This window comes from Mesoplodon densirostris, chromosome 2 (assembly GCF_025265405.1).
Source record: "Mesoplodon densirostris isolate mMesDen1 chromosome 2, mMesDen1 primary haplotype, whole genome shotgun sequence".
In the NCBI taxonomy this organism is placed as follows: domain Eukaryota; kingdom Metazoa; phylum Chordata; class Mammalia; order Artiodactyla; family Ziphiidae; genus Mesoplodon; species Mesoplodon densirostris.
In genome coordinates this window covers 93,155,651-93,181,657 of record NC_082662.1, presented here as the reverse complement: position 1 = coordinate 93,181,657, position 26,007 = coordinate 93,155,651, and the positions used below count along the sequence as shown (strand labels likewise).

Genomic DNA, 26,007 nt, shown 5'->3' with positions numbered 1-26,007 from the left:
GCAAACAGGATCTCATTTTTTTGGCATGGCCAAAAAAAAAAAAAAGAAGAAGAAGAAGAAGAGGAGCCCCGACCATAAACTATGTGTATTCTAGTAGATACAGTGTACTTTCCTGGAAAGTGATACATACTGATTATCTGAATCCTTAAACTTAATATATATATATATATATATATATATATATATATATATATATATATATAAAAGGAAGATGCCAATTACTATTTTAGGGCCTTCAACTGTGGGGTCTTTCTCTAACTTCTCATACTCTTTGTGAGTGAGTTCAATGTGGGTTCCAGCAGGAAACTGAATTTCTACTCAGGTGATTGCAGAGATTTGAACAAGGAGGCAGAGTTACCTGGCAAGGAGTATTACCTTTCCAAGGGTTAAATGAGCAAGAGGCAGAAATAACAGTACAGTGAAAGCTGGAGCCCTGCACTAGTGGCACTAGTGGTCAAGGTACCAGACTGCCGTGACAGACAGGAAAGTGTCTAGCGAAATTACCCAACCTCCTTCTCTTCCCACCTTCCTAACTCCTAACTCTTGGTGGTCACTTACATTGTCTGTACTAGAAACTGGCCTGCAAGACAGTCTGATGATGTGGGCTATGGTGTCATATTCTTTAGGCACAGGGTAAGAGAGAGCAATGATTAGGATTCTGGGAACCAACAAAGAATACCAAGTATCTTTATGTTTAAAAGAAAAACTAGACACTTTCTCATTAATTATCTCATTTATGCCAGTTCCTTCTAGATTATTCCTTTGACTTTCCCAGATGAAAATTGTGTCATCACCCCACCCCTGCCACCTCAATTTATTTTTTTTCATAATTGGAATATAGTAAGTACTAAAGAAATATGTTTCTTATATATCATGTCTGTGTATAATTAATCTCCCTTACCAGGTTATATGCTATCTGAGAGTAGGATCTGGGTCTGATTTCCCTCTTTATTTTTCTTTTGCCTATCTATATTATCAGCATGTTACTTTGCCTCAATAAATATGTGTTGACTAAATGGATAGATGACTGATTGATAGACAACCAGGGGAAAGGATTCTGAAAGTTATCTGGCTTTCAAATTTCTGTGTAAGTTAGCACTAAAAGTTAAAGAAGAAACACATTTATTATCTGACTTATAATGTATCTGTTCCTATTAATAAAATTATGTGTTACTTCTGCTGTTTTCTTTTTTAAGAAAATATTTTGTTTTGGGGAAAAATGTAGCTTATTTTAAAATTGTAAGGCATGAAGTGCCTCCTGGAATTAGGAATGCTGTGTAACAGGTTTGCTTTTTTTTTTTTTTCCTTCAAAAGTATAGTTCTTTGCAAATACTCCCATTTCAATAGGGAATTCTGGCTTTCAAATTTGAGAGCATGACCCCCATCTTTCACTGTTCAGTAGACATATATACAGTTTGACTACATTCTGTAGTGAGCAAAGAAGTTTTCACATTGGTACTAAAAAAACATTTTTTTCAAAATTAAAAAAGAGTAAAAGGTATATCAATTACTTTATAATGTATATGCATACTTTTAAAATCCTCTTAGCTTATATATTTTATAAAATGGCCAAATTTTGATTTAATAAACTTCAATTCACTAAAGAAATGTATCATTTATTATAGTAGAGGAGTGCAACAGAGTAGAAATAAGGAAGTATTTTTAAATATTATTTCTAGGGCCTATTACTTCTGGGACAGCATCACTGCATGTAGAACTAGAATAATAAATGTATAAAAATGCTACTAGCAATGACTTCTTTTCATCCACTGATATTTTCTCTAGACTTAAAAATAGGCAATAAAAATGATGATGTTAAACAGATAGTGAAAAGAAATGATACAGTTTATTTGCTTGGGTTAAAAGAGTAAATGTGCCAGTTCAACTGTTAAACTCTTTATGAAATGATGAAGAGTCTATCACTTCTTTTCATATTCAAAAGATGATAATTACTTTAAAATAAATTCAAAATTTACTGTCAAGTCAAGTCTATGAAATATAAAGTAAATGTCAAATTCTGCAGTTAACTTTGTGTGACAGGCAACGAAAGTCATACCTGCTTGCAAAGGTCATATTTGACCTTTATGTTGATATTACTTATATGAATTTGTTCTTTGAGTCTGTGTTAAAATACAAGTTTAAAATATTAAATGATACATAATATTTTCTTTCATACAAATAATATTTTTTTCTCAAGTTAATTTTTAAAGATAAGGTCTCAAAGGATTTCCATTTTGTTTTAAAATTCTCTTTTTAGATTTTAAATGTTATCTTCAGTTATATTATTTTGAACAACAGATTTTTGTAAAAAGTATCAGATGACTTTATTTTGGGAGGAAGATCAAATTTTGATTATTCATATTTTAAATGTCCATTATTTAATGAATATTTGAAATGAAGAGTCTTTTTGTAATCTGAGGATCATCTCAGTATTTTTTATGATTTGTAATCTAATTTTGCGTGTGTTTTCTTAAATCAAGAAAGAACCAAGTATGTTGTTTTACTTTTGATTTATATTACAATGAATAGATAAAATGAAGTATAGAATACAAAAAAATGTATTATTCTAATTATATATATATTTTTATATTATATATAAAAATGATAAAACATTTTTCTATTCCTATTTTCTTTTCATTGTTGAAATGAAGTAGAATTAGGATATAATTTCATTAATATGGAGTTAATGATATAGCCAGGAATTGTTTTAACTTTTTTACTGGGGTAATGAAATTGCATTTAAAAAAAAATCATATAAATGGTTGTTTAAACTCGCTATGACCTCTAGCATAATTTAATTTGATAAAGATCTTTAAAACTCTGGTAAGTTTACTTAAAAACTTGTTCCCTTCAAATTCTTTATTTATACTTGGAGACAAATATTTATTTATCATTCTTACTTTCTATTACCTCTAATGTCTGAGGGATATTTACCCATGATGATACTGTCGTGAGTATGATAATCTGTGATTACCCTGAATTCTAGTTGCTTGCCAAATTAAATCAGTCAATATTTCCACAGCATCTACTTAATACCAGATCCTGGACATAGTTAGAGATTACCCATGTTACAAACAAGCAAAAATACTTGTTTTGAAGTGCTCTTCTTTATTCTGCTATAAAGATAATACTTGCAAGATATAAATAAAAACAAACTAGTATTTATCAGTCTGTATTTGTTTTCTAGGGCTGCCATAACCAAATACCACACACTGTGTCTTAAACAACAGAAATTAATATTTTCACAGTTCCAGATGCTTGAAGTCTGAGAGCAAGATGTTAGCAAGGTTGATTTCTTTTTTTTTTTCTTTTTGCGGTATGTGGGCCTCTCACTGTTGTGGCCTCTCCCATTGCGGAGCACAGGCTCCGGATGCGCAGGCCCAGTGGCCATGGCTCACGGGCCCAGCCGCTCCGCGGCATATGGGATCCTCCCAGACCGGGGCACGAACCCGTATCCCCTGCATCGGCAGGCGGACTCTTAACCACTTGCGCCACCAGGGAGGCCCTAGGTTGATTTCTTTTGAGGCCTTTCACCTTGGCTTGTAGATAGTCATCTTCTCCTTGTGTCTTCACATGACCTTTGCATTGTGGTGTCTGTGTCCTAATCTCCTCTTCTTATAAAAAGACCAGTCATATTGGATTAGGGCCCACTATAAAGATTTCATTTACTCTTAATTCTGTCTTTATAGGTCCCATCTCCAAATATAGTCAGATTCTGAGGCTAAGAACTTAAACATATGATTACCAGTGATTAAATTTGATTTGATTTGATTACCAGTGAAAACATGGGTATAAATTGCTACAGAAAGAGGTATGGGCTGTCGGCTAAAAGGAAAATTTCTGCAGATTCTTATTGATGTTTCTAACTTGGTTTGGCCTCAGTGATATAACCTGACAGTTGGCACATAGAGGAGTACAATTCAAAAGTAAATAAAGGCAAGTTTCTTAAAAAAAGACTTTTTCTAGAAAAAAAATTATAATTTCACTTCATAGACTTAAAAGGTTGATCCCCAATTTTTCCTTTTTATTGTTTCTCAACTGAGTAAATGGCTTTTCTGTCTTACCCTTGCTCATACCAGAAACTACAGAACTACCTTCCACTCTACTCTAATGCACTTCCTCCCTCTCTCCTTGCCGTTCCCATCCCACTCCATCATCATTACCTAGTCAGTTCCCAAAGTTCACACGTTTGTCTCTAATAAACTCTATGTATCCTCTACTCCATTCCAGCTATTGCTGAGTTAAATTTCCCAATGCTTAACTGTGATGGATTCCTAAGCAAGATTCTCATGCTTCTAAACTATCTGCTTTCAAATCATCCTTCCCTATGTATTCATAGCGCTTTTGTTAAAATACGTCATTGATCAATGTGCTCCATGGTTCAAAGTCCTTGAATGACATTCTGTAACTTGTAGAATTCAGTTCACACACAAAGCTTTTCCCAGATTGGTTCCTTGCTTGGTTCTTTTTTTTCTTCTACTTTATCTCTTTCAACCCTCAACCCTCACTGCTCATTATCACCATATAGGGCCTTCCCTCCAACTATACAGCACTATATGTACTTTTCCAACTTTGTCAGTTTCATGCATCCAGAGTTCTGTTTAAGATGTTTTCCTGTTTAATACTATTTCCCTCTCCATCTTCTTCATCAACCTAACTCCTATTTGCTTATAAAATACAGTCAAGATTTTAACAAGAAGCATTTTATAAAAGCATTCATTCCCGTTGAGATACCTGCATGTTAAAGTTAATGGAGGTAAGAATGTGCTTCGGGAAATTTGGAGGCTAGCTGATTTTATAGAATGCAATTGCAGCATGTGATTTACAACAGGTTTAGGGGAGATGAAATTTCTAACTCTAGAAAGCTTTGAAATTCAGTGAGACACATAGTCAATAAATACTTGCAGTCTTCTTTTCCAGATATTACCAAAAGTAAGTTATTCTCCTGGAATATAACTAACACCCAAGTTTTAATATTAAAAGTTTAAATCTTCCAACATTCATAGTGGAATTAAAAGCCTTATAGGATTGTAGAGTTACTAGTTGCCAGGTTGATATTAGAGAGACTGTTTATAAATGAGCTGTTTAAAAACAAACTGTTTATTGAACAATTATAGTTGTATATTGATCCAGCCTCTGCTTTAACTGTTTTGGTTATGTCTGAATTTCCTCTGTCATTCTTGGGATCTTATTATGCTTCAAGCACATAATTCATTCACAGGTTACCTTATTCAGTCATATGGAATTGAACATGACAGCTGATCAAAACCCGGTTTTTCATTGCTCATTCTCAGGAATAAGCTGCTGTTGCTCTACAGTTCAGTGGATGCTCAGGCTGGGAACTGACTTCAACCAAACATTGGTTGACTTCATAGGATGAGGAATTGAATCTGAAAATTCAGACACTTAACATTGACACATTGACATGTGACCTTAGACACTATACCAATTTCTTGTACAACACTTTTTCAATAAATGTGATTTCTTGTACATGCAAAAAAGCTAAATGTGTATTAACTTGTGTATATCCTGAATTATAATGTAATTACATTCATAGCAGAGAAAATGGAAATAGCTAGGCCTTATAGACAGTTACTATATATATGCATATACAAACAAAAATAACAAAAATTGTTAGAATATGTGCATTATATTTTGGTTTTGAGAGGAGGATATGCTATTACTTATATAATTGGTCTTGATAAAAATGTGGCTGGATCCTTTTGCAGTGCATGTGACATTCAGAAGAACCTCATCTTTATATATAGTTTCTGTTCAGTTTTCTTGCATTTGTTTTGCTTCCCTCCTCTAGACTCATTCTGCCCATAGAAAAGTACTATAGTATAGACCTAGTTGACACAGTTATAGATAGTAAGGTAATTGTTTCAGCTGTACTTTAATTTTGGCTTTGTAGAGTATTAGAGGAGGAGGATGTCTTTTTCATATGTTGTGTACAGCAGATGCCAATTTTACTTGGTAAGTTCACCCTTTTCCAGCTGTAGAAATTTTTATGACTGTTGAATCTAAATATTTATGGTTCATTCAAGCTGTCAGGATGCTTTTGTTTGTCTACAGACTGTCTCATAACATGTCATATGATTAACATAAAACACTATAAAATGCTTTCTGGGGAAAATAGTACTGTAGGTTTTTAACACAATTTTCCAGTTTCTTTCCAGTAGTACTATATTTAATGGCTGAATATCAAGCACCTGAAAAAAGAATTTATTGTGGAAAGGTTGGCAGGATTCCATTTAATGAAGTGAAGTGCCTTGATTAGAACAGTTAAGTACTCAGGAAACCAGTATTCTTCTAAAAAATATACTATTAAAAATACTATATGTAATAAGATAGGCAATTTTTTGTGTTTCAGCAAAAGCTTCATTTGGTTTATTATGTTATCTATAAGTTAAGTGTGGAACTCTATAATTTTCAGTTCTGAAGAGGACCTTAGATATGATCTCTAAATGCATTCATTTTGGGCTTCCCTGGTGGCGCAGTGGTTGAGAGTCCGCCTGCCGATGCAGGGGAAACGGGTCCGTGCCCTGGTCCAGGAAGATCCCACATGCTGTGGAGCGGCTAGGACCATGAGCCATGGCCAGTGAGCCTGCGTGTCAGGAGCCAGTGCTCCGCAACGGGAGAGGCCACAACAGTGAGAGGCCCACGTACCGCAAAAAAATATATATATATAAATAAATAAATGCATTCATTTTACAAATGATGAATTAGGGTAAGTGACTTGCATAATTGCAAGTAATTAATGGCAAGGCTGGGATTCAAGAATCAGAATTTCTGATTGAAACACTCAATGATGACAGTACACAAGAGGTACTGAATGATGCCTTTTTTTAACAACAGAATGAAGAATATTCAAATTTCTCTGTTACTAGTTATTATTTATAATAATTCAATTGTGGCTACTCAGTATTCTAAACTCATAAGTTAGTGTTTGAGAAATGTTATCAGTAAATTTTAAGAATTTATATTCATTTGCTGTGAGAATGTTTAAAATCAGTAGGCATAAGCTAAATATTAGAGTCTATTCTAGCTATTTACAAAAAAGAATCAAAAAAAATCTCAGAAACAATCTAATTTGTTTGATTGTACTGCCTCATAACATATAAAAATAAATAATTTTGATGTTGGAAACACTAATAATAGTATGACCATTATAAGCCATATATTTTGTGGATGAGTATTTGCTGATTCTGCTTTATTTCATGTTTTACTGGGAAATAAAGTAGGTGTTTCCTTATTTGGGTGTTATCTGAACATATTAACATGTTACATGCACTTTCAAAGCACTTTTTGAATGAATGATTGAATGAAATGACTAAATAACTGAAGAAATATAGCTAAATCTGATTGTAGAGAAATTTCTGAATTCAACAAAATTTATCTCAAGGATTACTAAACATTGCAATATATCATGTCAATGAAGTTTTTATTGGCAGATGTGTGTTTTTGACATTTTAATTTTAGTCATTTTTCTGTTACTAATGAGACATTCTAGATGCAGATCTTTAGCACATAGTCGGTGGTGTTCATTTAACTGTTAGGATATTGAGCAAACAAGGATCAGACAAAGACACTAAAAATAAAAAGTTTGGAAATGAGATGTCTATAAAGGTCACTGAGGAACTTCAATATACTCTTGGAGATTTAGGAGTCCTGAGTGCATGTCCAGGAAAGACCTGAAGACACCTTAATATCTCAAATATTACTGACCTTGAGGATCTGCATAGCATGAAAGGAGATCTAAGGCAGATTTGTAAACTGTTGGAATATTATAGGCATGCTCACACAAAAATACATACTCAAAGTCTCTTGGCAAATAGTGAGAGTTTTTTAAGGAATTCTCTGCCCAATCATTTGCTCATCACTAACCTGAGCAGAGACCTCAGTGGACACAGGAAACAAAGAAAATTGACTTATATAATTACTTCACCAGACAAGCAGCAAAAACAACCACAAACAAAATAACAACAAGCATTGGGGGGAGGGGGCAAGGAATCCAATCTCCACAGGTGACATTTAAAATGTGCAGCTGTCCACAAAATATTATGAGACAGGCAAAGAATCAGGAAATTATGTCCCGTACAAAGGAGAAACAAATCTATAGGAACTGTCCTTGATGACATGCAGACATTGGACTTACCAGACAAAGACTTTAAATCAGCAATTATGAGTATGTTAAAAAAAAAAAAAAAACTAAAGGAAGCCACAGCTTAACACCTACATGAAAGTATGAGAATGAAGCCTTATCAAATGGACATAAATAAAGGTAGAATGTCTTAAAAAAGAACAAAATATATCGGGAGTTGAAAATCAATTGAGATTACTCAGTATGAAGAAAAGAAAGAATAAACTTGCAAAAAGTTTACAGAGCATCAAAGACCTGTGGGACACCATCAAGCATAGTAACATAGACATAATAATGAGTCCCAAAAAGTGTGGAGAGGAAGGAGGTACAAAGCATATTCCAAAAATTAATTACCAAAACCTTCCCAATTTTAATGAAACACATTAATCTGTATATCTGAGAATCTCAAGAAACTGCAAGATAAACTTGTAGAAATCCACATGCAAAGTACTATAATCAGTCAAAAGACAAAGAAAGAATCTTCAAAGCATCAATAATAAAGTGATTCATAACATAAAAGACATTCTCATTAAGATTAACATCTAATTTTTTGTCAGATTTCATAGAGGCCAGAAAACAGTGGGTGACATATTCCAAGTTCTGGAAGAAAAAGATTGTCAACCAAAAATGCTATATCCTGCAAAACTACCTTTCAGAAAACAAAGAAGAAATTGACAGTCCCAGATTTATGAAAAACAAATGATGTATCAAAAGTAGAGCTGCCTTACCAGAAAGAAAAAGGAGTCCTTTAGATTGAAATGAAAGGACATTGGATAGTAACTCAAATTCACACAGAGAAATAAAAAAAACTGGTAAAATTACCAACAGAAGTATATATAAAAACAGTACAAATTGTTGTTGTTGTTGTTTATAGCACTTTCCTTATCTTATCTGTTTTAAAATACAATTTGCATAAAGCAAAATTTATAGAACTATGTTGATGGCTTATATTGTATAAAGATGTAATTTGTATAACTATAATATTACAAAGCAGGGGAAAAGGGAATAGAGTTATACAGAAACAAATTTTTGTATAGTGCTGATATTAAGTTGATATTAATCTGAAAAATGTCATAAATTAAGATAATTATAATCCCCAGGGTAATCACTAAAACAAAAGCTCTCTAAAATATAGCTCTCTAAAAGAAACAAAATTATTAAAATTGTTCACTAGTAAATATCTATTTAGCACAAAAGAAGATAGCACAAAACAAGAGAGTAACAAAAAAGGAATGACATATAAAAAACAAATAGCAAAATATCTACTAAGTTGAGACAACTCAAATAGCTAGTAACAGCTGACTAGATAAACAAAATATATTCAATAGTAGGTTCATACAGCAAGTTGTTATTTCAAAAAAGGAATGCAGTACTGATACATGTTAAAACATGGGTGAACTTTGAAAACATGACAAATGAAAGAAGCTAGTCACAAAAGGCCTCATGATGTATGATTCCATTTATATGAAATGTCCAGTGTTTACCAGGGGCTAGCAAAGGAAGAGATAATGTGTGACTGCCATTGGTTATGGTGTTTCTCTTAGGGGTGATGACAATTTCCTGAAATTAGATCTTGGTGATGGATGGAAAACTCTGTGAATGAACTAAGAAACACTGAATTGTCCGCTTTAAAGGAATAAATTCTATATGTACGTTATATCTCAGTAAAGTGATATGAATGAAAATATAGATTTCTGATCCATTAGCATAAATGCTAATTTTAAGAGTAAGAATATACAGTGCTTTTTAGACAGAAGAAAGAGCAATACAAATAGAAATAACTATCACACCAAAGATAGGAACCACAGTATTCAATAAAGGATTGCCAGCTAGAACTAAATAAGTTATACTCTTTTCTTGGCACTTTTCACAAGAGTCTGCTTATGTCTTTTCAAGTTATAAATTTTATTCTCCATTTTATTACAGTTTTAAATCTTAACCACTATATTGCACTCTCCAAGGGCAAGGATTACATCAAATTTATGTTTCCATCTCCAGTGATACTATGTTCAATGTCTTGTGTATAGTACTTTCTCAATCCACATTTGTTGATGAATAAATGAATAAATGAATATTGTGGTATAAAAGTGCTATGGAAAAAAAAAAGTGCTATGAATTCTTTCCTGCTCTCGAATTCAATGTTAGAGGCTTCTAAAATTTTCATCAGGCTCTAAATAACTTATGTTAATCAGACATAGAGAAAGCTGAAATAACTTTGAAATTATTCAAAATGATATCAGGAGTTCTGTGAATCAGACTCTTGAGTGCAGACTTACAGGGACTTGAATCACCAAGTCAAATGGATATTAACCCAGACATTCTTCTAGGACTGAATATAATTCTGAATTAATATGGTCATGACCCATAGATTTATATCAAACTAGTTTCATGTCAAATTAGACCCATGTGGAAATATTCAGATGGGTTTGAGAGCAAAATATTTGATCTTCCTCTTGTTTACACAGTTTCCAGAGCCTCCTAAACTAAAACTCTTTAGATAATCCTATTAATTATTTCTAATGTTTATTTTTTATTAAAATTATTCAGATTTCTAAATAAGTGAGTTTGATGTATGCTTAGATGCTCCATTTTTAACAAAAATATGCCAAACTTGGGCTTCCCTGGTGGCGCAGTGGTTGAGAGTCCTCCTGCCGATGCAGGGGATGCAGGTTTGTGCCCCGGTCCGGGAGGATCCCACATGCCGCGGAGTGGCTGGGCCCGTGAGCCATGGCTGCTGGGCCTGCGCGTCCGGAGCCTGTGCTCCGCAGCGAGAGAGGCCACAAGGGTGAGAGGCCCGCATACCGCAAAAAACAAAACAAAACAAAACAAAAGCCAAACTCATGCTTTTTAATTTGGATTTTTCTGGTCTCTGCATTTCTCATTCATATTTGTAAGTAGAAATTTCATTTGATATTCAGTCCTCTAACAGAACTCAATAGTTGGATCTATATTTTCATTTAAAAATTCTTGTATAAACTTGCTTAAAAAATAATTCAGTCGAACTCTTCCATTATTTAATATTGGAAATACGTTACAGTTTTATATATTTATAGTTTTAAAATCTTATTTACTTTTTTATCAGCTTATTATTCACATTTCATTTGTCTTATTCCACACAGAGTAAACTGTGAATGCAGTAAAATCAAGTTTTAGCAAACAGATGAATATACTATAGATTCTCTGAACCACAATATAGCAGAAGATCCAATTTGTTAAACAGGTGTGAATTTCTCTCTCAATCCTGTAGGAATGTTTTTAACATTGAAATGTAAGCGATTTCTTCTCATATTTAAAGATGAACTACACTGTGTCTTGGATAAATCTTGCTCTGGATATATGTGTATTCAAATATGCTGACTATATAACCATGTTTGTTTCTTGGCAGGGGGACATCCAGCAGTTGTTGATCATAGGTGACCCCAAAGCAGCGTATGACTACTGTGAGCATTACAGTCCAGACTGTGATTCCTCAGCACCCAAGGCTGCTCAGGCTCAGGAACCCCAGATCGATGAGGTGAGGACCGTAAGGTCAAGGGCAAGTTTTCTCATTCCAATGTAAGGACATAGGTTTGCAGTTTTGAGGCTCACCTCCATTTATTCACTTTTAATTAAACTTTACCTTGTATTTATAGTGTTTTAATATTTCTAAGAATATGTGATTTGAAGATTTTGGTGTTTGTTTCCATCTTAAGTATTTTGTTACATAATTTCTTAAAAATACAGATACTTCACATATACTGTGTAGAGGAACATATTTTATTTGGGGGGAGATGAGAAAAAAAGATAATTTCTCAAAGATATATTTTGTCCTTAGCATTTCAGTAATTAAAACAGCCTCAAGACAAGGGTGACTATTTTCTGGTGTACTTGCCATATCCCCAGTCCTTTGGCAATTCATGCAGTTGAGAAAGGGACTTTAGTGCTATCTTAAAGTGTCAGGCTGTGTTGAATATTTAGAGGGATTTTTTTTTCCATTTCTGTAAGGCTATGCTAATTGATATGGAAGTTTTCTTTTTCTTGCCTAAGATTTGATACAGAAAGCAATGAAATGAAAAGCATTATGAACTGATTGCTGTAAATAAATATTCATATTCTTTGATTAATATTATGTCACTTTATTTGAAACTCGGGTGTGAAACCATTCTTCCAGGCTAGTTTTGCAAGAAAATTCATTATAATGAAATTTGACTCTATTCTCTCTCAGACCAAAAATAAGTACATAGCATTTTTGTCAGACTTGAATATCCCCCCCCAAAAAAAAAATAGTACAGTGTATGCTTTATGCAGATTTTTAGGTAAAATTCTTTAATGTGAATTTTCTGGAAATTAAAAAGCAAACATTGGAAGGAAATGAGTCTTTAGTTAGCAGCAAAACTATATTTTTATTTTTTTCTCAAGGTGAAGAGTTCTAAATTTTAGAAGGTGAGGGTGGAAGTTTAAAAACATCAAGACTGTCCTTATGTTTGAAAATAACTCAAATAGTTTTCTTCTTGACTATTAAAATACTATTAGATACCATCTTTTGAGTTCTACTATTTAGAATAGGTTAGGATCTTATCTCTTAATTTTAATTTACTGTTATTTCTGCATGCGAATTCAATTTGGATTTTACCGTTTAAGTGCTTGAAATATATTTTTTGACATTACTTTCCTTTTTAAGGTATGATAGTGAATTCTGTTGCACTGATCTTTTCCATGACTTAATATTAATGTTTTTTCAAAACAGGATAAAGTCTTAAGAAGCTAACAGGAAAGAAAATATGAGGGAAAAAAGAGAAATTACTTGGATATTTGTGTTTGCTTCTTTCACAGTTCTCAAGTGCTTCATTCTTTGTATTACCTCATGATTTATTAAAACAGTCTGTGAATTCCAAGAAGATAAGTAAAATATCCATCAGGTTTTAGTGTTTTTATATCTTAGAGATTATGTGGTGATTCAATATTAAAATTTATAACATTTAGTATGGGTGTTCAAGATAGGTGAGATTTATTTTGCTCTTGTTTTTAGAAAGATAAGTCTTGTTCTTTTTAGTAACAGATATGGCTCTGATTTTTTGGAAAAATGAAGGTATGCATTCTTATTATATCACCTTGAGGTGTTTTATTCCCATGTTTTAATGCTATTACATCAGGTAAGCAGAGTTATTTTAAAGCAAAATAATATTTTAAACCATTTTTGTCTTAAATTCATTTAAAAGTGGACTTTTCTTTTTTGACCCTCGTTGTTGATTCATAAATTTAACACTCTGTTGATAAAAAGAACTTGTTTTTACTAGAAGCAACTGATAAGGAAAAGAGCATGCTGCTATAATAAAAGCTCCATGAAAATCTGGTTGGGTGATGCAATAATAGCACTTCTTACATTTTCTATGTTGAGTATGTCACAATGAAAAGTTTGTTTGAGGAATCAGCTCTCACTTTTTCCCCCAGTACTAAATTACCTTGATACTTCAATAATAAGATAACTATTATATACTAGTATGAAAAACACCTGGTTAACAGAATTAGCAAGCCATCCTTATATTACTTTTGAACCATAGCCATTAATACATCATTATATTACAAATATGCATTTTAATAATTGTACTACAGATGTTTTACCTATACAAAATAGGAATGCAATGTTACCAGTGAATAAAGAACATAAAGTGCAAAATAGAGCATCAAACATACATGTTGTACTTTATATTGCTTAATTTACAATTAATAAATTTGCAAAATTGCATATTTATTATTCTGATTTGGATTAATAAATATGTCAATTTATTTTATAAATTAACTCAAATGTGTTTTATTCAACTTGTGATTTTGTATAGTTCATATCCTCTAAATAACATATTTTAATTCATTGTTAAGATTACATTTTTTATGTGTTTGGCGCAGTATCACACCATCATCATAGAGTGAAATGTAAAATGAAGATAGATTTAAACATAGTGATAATATCAAACTGTTATTCTATATGAACCTCCACAATACCATTTATATAGCAAAATAACTAATATTAAAATTATGATGGTTTTGTATTAAACCACCGTGTTAAATTATCCTTATATCTTAATAAGAAATTAGATGTTAAATCTACATATGGTTCTTTCTTAATGTGCTACACAGACTACAATGCCCTTTATACACTGGGCAATTGATGTTCTTCTTTTTAAATATATATATAAAGGATGGTAAAAGAAGAAGCAAGGGAAAAGCAATATTTTATAAAGAAATTTCTTACCTTAATATTTTTTGCACTCAATATTTATCATACATTCTGGTTCTCAAAGACATTCAGGTATTATGCCACTATTTTTCTAACAAACTGAATAAGAACAGACTTGACATTTCTAGAAGAAGACCCTTTCTCCTCACATACTATAACTTATGCTAGGCAACTCACAGATCATAGGTGAAATCTTTCCATCACTGCACATCTTTTTGCATATATACATCTGATTGATTACAAGTAGTTCTCTCTTCTTTACCTGTCTTTGAGACACCCCCAAATTCCATAGTAAGAAGGGAGAATCATCTCCAAAAGTAGGTTGTAAAGTTTTGTGTAGACCAGCAAAATCCTAAGTATGTCAATACCCACCAGAAGGGGCATGTTGTTTAGATAAAGAAATAAGGAGAAGAGAAGCAGTGATTCTTTTCACTGACTCCTGAATGGCTCTAAGAAAAAGATGTGCTTTAGTACCTAAGCAGGTAAGCATGTTACTGCCTTCATTATTCCACGACTACAGCTAGTCTGGTTGATTTCCATGTGGAAGAAGTTTAAATAGAGGAGAGAATTATGGAGGTTGGAAAAGGTTTCCTCCTATAAGAAAAAAAAAATCTATGATATAAAGATAGTAAAGGTAATTGGCTGCTTTGAATACCAGGCTTCATTTAAGATGAATTTAAATTGTCCATTTTTACAGTCCTTCATGCCTTTATATATTGTCTTATGTTTTTACAATTCATTATAGATGCATATGATTCTGAAAAGTCTGTTTAATTTTAAAACTCTAAAGCATAAATTAGCCTGCTAATCTTTTTTCATGTTTTAACTTCAAGCTGCCAGCTAGTAACTATATAAATGCACTATTTCTTATTCCAGCATGTGTGACTATAACTACGGAAAAAAATATTCATTAGACAATATTCAGTTTCCATTAATTATTTTAATATGTATCTAAATTCAGTATTTAATTGTTTTATTTAGTTAATGATGCTACTGATTAATACTTACTTTACCTTTCCTACAAAGAGTCGGCATTATATCTTGCTTGCAGAGTCATGAAGAAACACAAATGTTCAAAAAGTTATAAAAGAGTTCTTCTATTTTAACAAATTCTACTCAAATTCTAATTAGAATGAAGATTTGTTGAAGTCTTTGAAATGTATATTCAATGATAATTAAACTATTACTGGATAGGTAAAATTATGAATCAATTTCAATTAATTTAATCAAATTGAAGTTTTGACAATCATAAACACTGAAAGTATCTCTATATATATCAATATGACCTTCAGCTGAACCATCTAGAAAAGTTTCCTCTAGTGAGGGTATTTCATTAAGGCCCAGATATACAATATTGCCAGGGGGTCAGTTTTGAACATGTCTCATTATATGTCTTTGTGAAATTTGAACTCATTTGCATTGCTGTATCTAATAGAGCTTTAAAATTAGAAGGCACAGTGATCACAGTTCTCTAAAAGACATGTGGTGAAGAGTTATTTTTCTGGCACATTAAAAGGGATCTTTTGTCAATTTTAAAATAACAACAGAGGTCCAGTTGGGATATAATTAAAATGTTACCAAATATAATACTTAGGGAATTTCAAATAGATTGCTTTTAGCATATATATATATATGTATATATATACATATATATATACACACACAGGTATATATGTATATAAACACACATAAATATGTATTATACATAATAAATATATGTATACATATATAAATGTATATTATACATAATAAATATATATGTGTGTATATATTTAAATATATATATATACATAAATATATATTATAAATAATATATAATTATATATGTTTTAGCTTGTTGAGTTTGCTGCTTAATCTTTTGTTATATACGATCTTAATGGATTTACAGTTATTTTAATTAAAATCAATAATTAATATATGTTTCACAATACCTATGTTGGTGTTTAAAAAGTAAAATTTTGATAGAAGTGTTTGGCTCTGAAGGTGAGCAAGCATGTTATTTTCCTCATCATTCAATATTAATGATTGTATTGCACACCCCTCTACTGAGAAACATACCTCTTTCTCCTAATTTTTTTTAGTACAGAATAATCTAGTATTCCATTTTTCAGTTTGAGTTACATTTACATGGTTTAAGGTATCTAAGTGTTATGCTCCTTTTTCAATAGAAAAAATGCAGTATTTGTAAAACTGAAATGTATTAATTATAAACAGATCTAATTTTGAATCTTTTAATGGTTCACAAGTATTCTGTGCTCATTTTGATCTTAAGTAAGGCTACAGCAAATTAGTTATTTCTGAATAAACTTTAGATTGTATTTTTACATCAGTTCCAGTATTCCAAATAAAATATAGACTTATTTCATGTTCCTCTGTTCCCTATCGTTCCTCTCCCCTTTCCATCTCATAATAGATATGAAAATTCTTTCATACTTTGGAAGACTACTCTCCATACTTTTATTATTTATTTATTTATTTATTTTGCGGTACGCGGGCCTCTCACTGCTGTGGCCTCTCCCGTTGTGGAGCACAGGCTCCGGACGCGCAGGCTCAGAGGCCATGGCTCACGGGCCTAGCCGCTCCACGGCATGTGGGATCTTCCCGGACCGGGCACGAACCCGTGTCCCCTGCATCGGCAGGCGGACTCTCAACCACTGCGCCACCAGGGAAGCCCCATACTTTTATTTTTAAACATGTAGTTTAATGGGAAAAAAATACCCATTGAAATTGCTGTAAGATAAAGGAGTCTTACGTAGCAATTTTTACAAATCAAAATTAATGTGACTATTTAACAACTATGTCCAAGTATGTAGTTGTTATGTTTGAATTAATATTCAACAATTAAAAGTTTGAACTAATATTCTAAACTTTTAATTTCCTCACAATCCTAACCACTATTCTGCTCTTAGAAAACCTGCTTTGTCACTATGTTATTATACTCTGTATAAGACAGTATTACTTCTTGTAACATGAAGTAATATTTAAATAGCAGTATTTCCTTGTTCTTAACTTTTACTAGTAAAAGTTAAGAACATGATTACCACTTTGTTGATAGTATTACCTGCAACTAACAAAATTGCCTGATATTTTTTCCTTTGCGATGTAGTATGCACCTGAGGATATAATGGAATATGACTATGAGTATGGGGAAGCAGAATATAAAGAGGCTGAAAGTGTAACAGAGACTCCCACTGTAACTGAGGAGACAATAGCGCAAACTGAGGTAAAAGCAAAGTAGCGCCTTTGTGTATGGTGTCCTGCTGTTTGTCATCCTGTGGTTCCTTATGTCCACTTTTCCTCAAACTTATCATAAGCCTTTCATTCATCTGATTTCTATGACCTGATAACTGTGATTTTTATTTGACAGTAGCTGTCCTGAAGGAATGATGCCCGGTTTGCTTTGCTTATCCTTCCTTTCATCCATGCTCTTTATTTCCCTTTTCATTTTATTTATATTTTCCATCCCATCTTTCACCACATTTTACAGAAAAAGAAATTCAGTTTCAAAATGAAGACGAAGACAGTGGCCACTAACTCAAAGAAAAAGTCCAAAAAGTTTACACTCCCTAAATCTGAAAAATTTGCAACCGAGAAGAAGAAAAGTTATCAAGCATCAGCAAAAGTCAAGCTAGGGGTAAAGGTAGCAAAGAAAAAGCAATCAAGATCTCTCCTAGATAAGCTGGAAGATCTCTGATGATGAGTCATTGTCCTAACCCAACTAGATAAATACTCATTTGGCTAATACGATACCCCAGTTAAATCATGATTTCCATAGATTTTGGATTACCTTACATTTTTACTAATTACTTTTCTTTTGATTTACCATTAGGCAAATACTGTTGATTATTTTCAAGAATACAACTATGGAACAGAAAGTTACCAAACAGAAGCTCCTAGGCGTGTATCTGGACCAAATGAGGTAATGCTCATAGACAGTATTAAATTTTTAAAATGTGTAATATTTCTTGGTATATTTCACTCTGGAAGAATCTATAACCTCTGAAAAGTTTGACATTTTTATTCTTTCACTGAGGTAAGAGAAACAATAGAATTGGCTCACTATTACTAAAAACAGTTCATTTAAAATTAACGTCAATTCAGGTTTTGCATGACTCTTTGCTTCATGCAAATGCTAAATTGATCAAACTGAATTGGCTGCTATCATTTTCTTGATTCCTCCTGGAATTGAACAAGATTCTCAAAATGTTGTGATTAAGGGTATTCACAACATGACCCTTCTGTGAGGAGGAGAATCCTCTAAAGTAACAACTGTATCATCAAATGATACAGTTAGAATTTACTCCATCTGACCAATAATCATGCATTTTTATGACAGAAATATTTTGAGAAAATATAGTCTTAGTTGGTTTTAGTAGCTATTTACATTTTCAAACTTAATTATGGTTAAAATATTATATCTTAACCTTTTCCAGTCCTTTCTATGAAAATGTTTAAGTACATACAGATACAAATAGAACAATCTTCCTGAATTTCATACTATGTATATATTCTGATTATGAAAAAATAAGTGCACAACTCAGTTTAACTGTTAAATTTCTGTCACACCTGGTATGAGGAATACCTGAATCATTTTAGTTATTAAAAATTTATATAACATGTGTCCCAGTGAGGCAAGTTAATTCCGTGAGACTTTACATGCAAACACATAATTTAGAATAATAACATTTTAGGGTAGGAACCGATTGCAAGTTTCATCTAGTCCAAAATAATCATTTTCCAAAAATGTTTATCTTGATTCAAGATGTTTATTTATATACCCAAATTCATTCATCTTTTCCTCAGATCTATGAACATAGTAATATTCTGATCCCAGTTGATATGCACCCCCTCATGATAGTATATACTCATTGTTTAAGAATGCAAAAATATTATGGTTATTGGACATTTTATTTTAGTTAACAAACACTAAATTAATCATTTAGCCACGTTTTTCATTCACATGACTTTATGTAACACTACTTATTATTCAATATTGTTCTATCATCTAGATTCACTATGTTATAGCAAACAAGTTATTTATGAAATTCAAAAGTAGCAAGATAAATTATTTAATTTGAACCTCGTCAAAACCATATGGCCCAAAATTACCTAATAAATATCATTCAGATTTATGTTATTAATGAGAATTATTTATGAAAAAAGGAAATTATACTAACTTTATTTTTCTATATCTCTGAAATAGTATTTTTGATGTAATTTTTACTTTTAAGTGAATAATCTCATACTCTTTATGAGACTACACAGTGATATATTCTATTGTATTAAATTCTGAAGACTATAATTTACATTTTATTTGTTGTAAAGAACTCTTTGGTGATATAATACTTCTCTACATTCTAGATACTCTGTATAAATATTGCAATGATAAATCTCAATATTGGCATTAATATTTTATTTTTCGAATTGAGAGTCAAACTTACATGGCTTTTCTGGTAGCAATTATATTTCATTATGAGGTTCTGTGAGATTTGAAAATTAAGCAAAGCTTTAACTATATATTTTCTATATACATATATATATTATTCAAGTCAAACTATAAAGTAAATATCAAATTGCATAACAAGTTTTTTCCAATGGAACAAGCAAATACACATGTTGAATCTATGTGAATATTTGCAGTTTATTGGCAAAAGTTCTTTGAAAGCAATATTTCCTTGTACATACCAATGTACAAAAATATTTCTTTCAATAATGCTGAAAGGCTGTCTTTCCCAGCTTTCAGACTTGCTTGAGTAGTATTCAGACCACTTCCTGTCACATTCCATCAAACTGTAATTGCAAATTCTTACCTTGCTTTACTAACAGTAAACTTCATGTTCTCCAATTCCTTGCGACTTAAATTAATAGCCAAATCCTGTTGAAGAAGTATTTACTGAAGAATATCTAACTGGAGAGGATTATGATTCCCAGAGGAAAAATTCTGAGGATATGCTATATGAAAACAAAGAAATAGACGGCAGGGACTCTGATCTTCTGGTAGATGGAGATTTAGGCGAATATGATTTTTATGAATATAAAGAATATGAAGATAAACCAACAAGCCCCACTAATGAAGAATTTGGTCCAGGTGTTCCAGCAGAAACAGATATCACAGAAACAAGTGTAAGTCAGTATTCTGCTCATTATATGTCTTATTTCTGGAGTATTTTCATGTTCATCTTGATGTCTTTTCAGGTTTAAAAAGCAGGTTATGTTCTTATATAAATTATGAATATTTACCAATACTAGGTTACTTTGATGGCTTTTTCCTCATGGGGATCTTCAGCAGTTGTATCTCAGGCCACACTACTGGAGTCTTTATTTGAAAGAATAATCTTTAATAGAGTTGTATCCAAGTTTTCTTGGCATTGATAAGATTAAATTACAATCATTGTCATTCTGGGTAATAAGATTGTTTTCTAATTTTTAGACTGTTTTATTTATTTTTCTTTTCTGGTGATGCTCAGGAATGCACCATACTAATTATCATTTTATCATTATAATTATTATTATTTAACCTTTTCACACATTTCTTCCCTCCAACTCTATTTTATTGAATTTAATTTGATGACACTTTTTGCTTAGCACCTTGGGATAATAATGAGGTCAACAGATATCTTTATCTTTTAAAAATATGTCTTTAAGAAACAATTGTTCAATCTCATTCGAGATTTAGCATTAATGTTCATTGTGTTTCCCTTTGTATATTTTCAGTATTTAACATTTTCATAGGTTTCTGTGTCAAAAAACACAGTTTAATAGATTGTTTTAAATGCACTTAGAAGATTAAATGATCTTTTAAAAATACTTAAATGGCCTTATTTACTTAAAGACAGGCTGCTTGAATTTTTCACTCAACAGATAAATGGCCATGGTGCATACGGAGAAAAAGGACAGAAAGGAGAACCAGCAGTAGTTGAACCTGTAAGTACTGGTATGAATTCATTGTAATAGTACCATTGAAAATTCTAATGTCCAAATGTTTATAATGCCACAAGTAATTAGTTAGTAAGGCCAGTTCTGGCAAGTAGAATTTCAATAAACCAAAAAAATATAGAGATACAGAATTTTGGGATTTGAAACTAGCCGACAATGTTTTTGTCTAATTCTCTCATTTTAAAACTAAGAAACCCAAGACCTAAAGCGTTCAAATGTTTGGTGGTTGAGATATGACCAGACTTTGCCTCTTCTATTTTCCAGTCCAGTGATTTTCTCCTCTAATTTCTATAACTTAACATAATTAGAAATATATTATTTGACATAGTACTTATTTGTTTCATATTCAAATCACATCCTGTAATAATATGAAAACGTTCTTTTTAAAATTTGTTTCCTTTTCTCCCATTGGAAAAAATCTTCAAATCACTTCAAAAGTGATTTGAAGATTTATATTAATGTTACTACCTCTCAAGATATTGGTAAGAAGCAAATTCTTACTGGAAGTCAATTTTACTGTTGTTCTCCCTAATCAGCAATCTGGGAGAAGTATTGCATTAGAACTAAAGGAAGTAGGTTTAACTATTTGCCTCAAGCTAATGAAAATCATTTCAGGAACTGCAAAGACATAAAATTTTTATAAAAGATGGAGGAGATAAAAATAAAAAAGATGCATCTCTAAGAACATTGTTGTCTGTTTATTACTCCAAAATCTGCGAAAGCACGTCGTATGCTTACCAAAGTCTTTAAAAATATTTTTTCAGAATAAATTTGTCCTTGTTATGAAAATTTGCAACCAACTTTTTAAATGACAAGACAGTTTTCAGCAGTAGAATCATAAACTTTCCAGGATTGGGCTCTTATCCTGAAATAGTATTCTATTCTCTTGTCTTTTTAAGAACTTATATTTCTGTCCCATTCTTTAACATGGACTTTTCTCCGCTTTCCCTGAGTTAAAGTGCTTAGGTGCCGCTTTCTTCCATCCTTTCATTCACACAGCAAATATTTATCAGGTTCTTGCTTTGTGCCCGGCATTATTCTGGGTACTAGGGAAAACTTGATTAAATGTCTTTGCCCTTTGGGGGAACACTTAGCATATTCTCTTTGTAATATTACTTATCTGAATATTTATTTCCTTGCTAATTAGTTCACAGATTTTCTCAGGACAGGGATTATGTCTTCTATCATTTTTAATTTCTTCCCTTCCCTGTGCAAAAATGCTTGTAATTGTTTTATATGTAGGAACAGATAATTTACCTTTTAAAATGAAATGATGTGGTGCTTTCTAAAAGCCAATTAGATAAGAGGTTAGGGGTTACATTGCCCTATTAATGACTCTATCTTTTTTTAACTGTAGGGCATGCTTATTGAAGGACCACCAGGGCCAGCAGGACCTGCGGTATGTAAATGTTTTAAGATTATTTTTGTCTTGATTTTTTAAATAATCAGATATAAGAGTTCTATTACACTGTTGAATTTATACATTTTTGACTAAGTTGAGTATTGAATTATAGAGGCAAATACTTGGTCAGAGGAAGTGGTGGCCTTGAATCGCTTTCTGATTTGGCTATCCAAATGATATTCTTTTGAGAGCTATGAAATTAAATTTTGTTTTAAATATTTTTGTTGCTTAAATATCTCTGACTTTTCTAACCTCATCTTCAACTCTGTGACTGAAAGTTATAAAAGTAAAAAAAAGCCCTCTTTTTTTTTTAAGAGGTATAGATATATCTCAAAGAAGAGAGCTGAGAATTCTAAGTGGACTGTAGCTGCCTTATCTGTACTTCTCAATGGAGTGACTGTCAGCTTCCATTGTCATTTCCTAATAAGGCTAATGTTACTCATCAGGGTGTCTTTACTGTCAGGTAGTTGTACTGATCTGACTTTGTAAGAAATCCTCTTTCTTTTGTGGAATTAATTAAATTCTTGTCATGTGAAATAAATATATTATATTGATGCCTTTAAATACTTTTACCCATAAAGAATATAAGTGACTTCTACATTTCAACTTCACGGTCACATTTTTGCAGTCTAATTAAATGAGTATACCATTTCTTCAGTAAGAACTGGGAACAAACTTCCACCTCAGGGACTGTGCATTGGCAGAATTTCCTTTCCTGTTCTTCCTTGGAATGTCTGTCTCTACCCTGAGAGCAGCCTCATAGAGGAAGAGTTCAGCTAGCTACAAAGTGGTCCTTATATGTTCTCTTTTTATGGGAAGATAAATAGGGCAATTGTTTGGGAGAAGAGTGTTTATTTATGAATACGAGTTCTTCTTTGATTTTGGTAGGATGAATTTGCCTGAATACTAACAAAATTAGGAATCTAACTCAGATCATGGTTTATTTCTCTGTAGGGACTTATGGGTCCTCCAGGTCTACAAGGCCCCACTGGACCCCCTGGTGACCCTGGCGATAGGGTAAGTGAAGGGACTCATAACAAAAGAATGCAACATAAATGAAAGGAATTAAAATATATTCTACATGTTTAACATATTATTCTCACTTGGATAACATATGAATTCAGTGTTGTGCAAAATTTTGTTAAACTTTTCTAACTATAATTTTAAAAGTGAGGTGAAAGAATGTGCATTTATCTATGTTATAATTAGTAGGAAATTTTTTTATTTTTAATCAATTTCCATTTTGATATGAATCCAATACATTAGATTAAGTTCTTCCTTTTGAGTTCAGACATATTTACCAGGAACTCCCATGACTATTTAGTTGAATACTGATAAAATGAATTAATAAGGCTACATCTTAATTTGAAGATCACTTCCTGGGTCACATGGTGAAATAGACCATTTGCATTAAGTCTATTGAAACTCTTCTTGTAAAATCCCTTTTATTCTCCTTCCTTGAGTAGGCAATAAATTTGTGCATTATTTAAATTATATAAAACTACTGCAATGAAATACAATCCTCTCTAGGTATACTGACTAAAAGGAGATTAACCAAGGAGTAGAGGACAAACACAAAGTAGATAATGTAGACTTATGGTATTCAAAGTTATTCTGTTTCTAATACATTTAATTATTTTGTTTATTGATTAATTTTGATGATTTTATGTACTTCCCTAGGGCCCCCCAGGACGTCCTGGTCTACCAGGGGCTGATGGTTTACCTGGTCCTCCTGGTACCATGTTAGTGTTACCGGTATGTTCTTTATAGTTATAAAGATGACCCAATGTTTTGTCAACCTACTGCTGAAAAATATTGCTTAACCATGTTATAGGTCAATCAAAAAACCATTGTATGAGGTAGAGATACTTGAAATGAAGCAGCCTTCAGAAATTGTGATAAATTTTGCTAAAACAAAATTCTGGTAAATATTTATTTCTGCAGTAGAACTAAGGCTTTATTATTTCATTATATTTTCTGACAACAAATCTTAGAGGATTTTCTTAATATTTTTAATCATGTGCATTTCATGTATTAACATAAAGTTAATATGCTATTTACTACCATATAGACACTAGCTAATACTTTTTAAATGCGATATATCTATAGTGTTATTATTCATTGTCCAAAAATTATTTGTTTTACCTTAAGATTGCTTTTTAAAGTTGCCCAAAAGAATTAATATTGTTAAAATGGCCATACTACCCAAAGCAATCTACAGATTTAATGCAACCTTTATCAAATTAACCTTGACATTTTTCACAGAACTAGAACAAAAAATCCTAAAATGTATATGGAACCATAAAAGACCCAGAATTGCAAAAGCAATCCTTAGGAAAAAGAACAAAGCTGGAGGCATAACCCTCCCAGACTTCAGACAATATTACAAAGCCACGATAATCAAAGAAGCATGGTATTGGCACAAAAACAGACATATGGATCAATGGAACAGAGTAGAGAGCCCAGAAATAAACCCACACACCTATGGTCAATTAACCTTTGAAAAAGGAGGCAAGAATATATAATGGGGAAAAGATGATCTTTTTCGCAAGGGGTGTTGGGAAAGTTGGAGAGCCCCATGTAAATCAATGAAGTTAGAACACACCCTCACACCATACACAAAAATAAACTCAAAATGGCTTAAAGACTTAAATATAAGACACGACACCATAAAACTTCTAGAAGAGAACATAGGTAAAACATTCGTTGACATAAATCATAGCAATGATTTCTTGGGTCAGTCTTCCAAGGTAGTAGAAATAAAAGCAAAACTTAACAAATGGGACCTAATCAAGTTTATAAGCTTTTGCACAACAAAGGGAACCATAAACAAAACAAAAAGACAACCAACAGACTGGGAGAAAATACTTTCAAAAGCTTAAGTCAAGGGCTTAATTTCCAAAGTATACAAACATCTCATACAGCTCAGTAACAACAAAAACAAAAAAAGAAATCAAAAATGGGCAGAAGACCTAAATAAACATTTCTCCAAAGAAGACATAAAGATGGTCAATAGGCACAAGAAGAGATGCTAAACATTGCTAATTATTAGAGAAGTGTAAATCCAATCTACAATGAGATATCAACTCACGCCAGTCAGAATGGCCATCATTAAAATGACTACAAATAATAAATGCCAGAGAGGGTGTGGAGAAAAGGGAACCCTCCTACACTGTTAGTGGGAATGTAAATTGAGTCAACTACTATGGAAAACAGTATGGAGGTTCCTCAAAAAGCTAAAAAATAGAGTTAACATATGATCCAGCATTCCCACTCCTGGGCATGTATCCACAGAATACTCAAATTTAAAAA

At 32.1% G+C, this 26,007-nt stretch overlaps 1 protein-coding gene across 1 annotated transcript in view; it reads left to right on the top strand.

Annotated features, from left to right (window-relative positions):
• The window catches only part of COL11A1 (collagen type XI alpha 1 chain), a 208,320-nt gene that overhangs the window by 54,452 nt on the left and 127,861 nt on the right, over window positions 1-26,007 (top strand). Inside the window, exons 5-12 of the mRNA XM_060090201.1 lie at window positions 11,529-11,657; window positions 17,464-17,580; window positions 18,187-18,276; window positions 20,226-20,480; window positions 21,219-21,281; window positions 22,651-22,692; window positions 23,650-23,712; window positions 24,376-24,450. Of these exons, the coding sequence (XP_059946184.1) occupies window positions 11,529-11,657; window positions 17,464-17,580; window positions 18,187-18,276; window positions 20,226-20,480; window positions 21,219-21,281; window positions 22,651-22,692; window positions 23,650-23,712; window positions 24,376-24,450 (834 nt within the window). The remainder of the gene's footprint in view (window positions 1-11,528; window positions 11,658-17,463; window positions 17,581-18,186; window positions 18,277-20,225; window positions 20,481-21,218; window positions 21,282-22,650; window positions 22,693-23,649; window positions 23,713-24,375; window positions 24,451-26,007) is intronic.